The sequence below is a fragment of the Eimeria acervulina genome, genomic scaffold, assembly GCF_000499425.1.
Source record: "Eimeria acervulina Houghton genomic scaffold, Eah_scaff1936, whole genome shotgun sequence".
NCBI lineage: Eukaryota > Apicomplexa > Conoidasida > Eucoccidiorida > Eimeriidae > Eimeria > Eimeria acervulina.
This window is the reverse complement of record NW_013548804.1, coordinates 2,998-4,811: the sequence shown is the minus strand read 5'-3', so window position 1 is coordinate 4,811 and position 1,814 is coordinate 2,998. Positions and strand designations below refer to the sequence as shown.

Here is a 1,814-nt window from a genome sequence, read left to right as displayed (position 1 = left end):
ATATATATATATATATATATATATATACATGTACAGCTAGGCAACCCCCGAAAGGGAGCAATACATCAACAAAAACGAACAGCAAAGCACTAAGGAATTAATAAGCAAGTATCTATAAATCTAAGCCCACGACGTAAACATTTAGAAAAGGCGCACAGTTTCCAGAGAAAAAAATGTGGGATGAGTAAGACTTAAGACCCCCTAATCCAGAGTTCCCTCCCCTCACAGTTTAAAAGCCCGTAGCATCGCTGTTCCTCGAGCCAGGGTATATGAGGCCTCGAGAGAAGAGCAACATTTTAACCCGAACCAAACAACCTCCTTTGAATGTACATATATACTGTGGCTGAAAAGCAGCAGCAAAGCAAAAGCTCATGCTGGGGTAGGCTTTGTGAAGACGTAGTGGGAATGGTGTTGTTCACCAAGGGGCTTGATAAGCCCTTGACTGTGAAGCTCTCGAATGCCCCTGCGTGCCAGAGATGCGTTGATGCGCAGCCGTTCGCAGATTGTGTACGGAGTCACCAACTTCATCTTCGGCACCTCTGCCATGAACTTATCTAAAGTTGCCTGATCAAACATTACCGCGTAGTTTAGCTTGTCCTTGCTCTTCCCCTTGGACCACTTCTGCAGTCGTTCACACACACGCACACACACAAACACCCTAAACCCTAAGGCTGAACCTTAACTCATACACCCTAAATACACACACTGCAGCTCTGATTTCGATGTTGCTCGTAAGCAGGCTGACTATGGGAGACACGCCTGAGTATAGTGGACCTATCAAAAGCTAGGAAAAGAGAGGTCCCTCATCGTTATTCAAAGTTAGTCGAATATATGACAGTAAATGCACAATACTCACCTTCTTGTTTTTCTTGCTGCCTGCGGCGGCAGCCGCGGCAATCTGCTCTTTGGTCTTCTTTTCCTTCGGCGCCATCCTGCTGAAAGAACGCACAGACGACCCGCAAGTGACGAAAAATAAAGCCCAAGAAGTTAAAAAACAGATATGAAGGCATGTCCTAAGGCATATGATCGTTCTACACAACAGGAAGTGGGGCCAACGCTGTCTGAGGGAACGGTGGTAGGGAGGAGGATCCCAACCCCGTGAAATGCATCAAAAAACAACACAAGGTGTTATTAAGCGAAAGAAAAACAAGAAACAAGCCCGTGAGTATCTTGAAAACAACAAACTGCCCACTCTGTCGGTGGCCCCACTGCAACCCTAAACAAAAAATCGCTGGCACCCCACTGGCGCATCTGTGATTTCAAAGGCTCACTCTCGATTATCCACTAATTGGTAATCAAAAAGGAAAAGATATCAAACAGGAGCAGACATGAGAGTAGGCAAAAGTGGTACCCACCCACTCGCGGATGCGACGGAACCAACTGCGCCCCGCAAGAACACGGCAGCTGGAACAAACAGCCCTGTGCTCACCTGATGTAGTACTCGTGCGAAACAATAGTACTCTAGTTGAACCTCTAGAGGCCTATTCGGCAGAAAGATCGCAAATAATATACTATTTAAAATGAATCAAGTGCCATTAGACAGCAGATAAGGCTATCAGGCAAAGAGTGCTCTCCAGCTACCCAGGATCTGGGGCTGGCTGTCAGACTGCCGCCGTAGCCGAGTGCCAATTGCATACCCTGCAGTAAGTAAGTACTTCTTTGATCTCTTAGTTTGAATAAGGTAATGGATGGACACTATATATTCCTCTATAAGTATATATGGCAATGCCCACGCTGGGCCCTTGCGGTCACCGTGGGGATTATTATTAGTAAAAATACCTATGGATCCTTCCGAAGGCGGATTGGACCCAGGA

At 46.4% G+C, this 1,814-nt stretch overlaps 1 protein-coding gene across 1 annotated transcript; it reads right to left on the bottom strand.

Moving 5' to 3' along the window:
• Positions 1–369: 369 nt before the first annotated feature.
• EAH_00064110 (R1 protein, putative) lies at positions 370–931 on the bottom strand (the record flags this gene model as incomplete). Its single annotated transcript, XM_013393017.1, has 2 exons — positions 370–621; positions 857–931. The coding sequence occupies 2 exons, from the start codon at positions 929–931 to the stop codon at positions 370–372; spliced, it is 327 nt and encodes a 108-aa protein (XP_013248471.1).
• Positions 932–1,814: the final 883 nt, after the last annotated feature.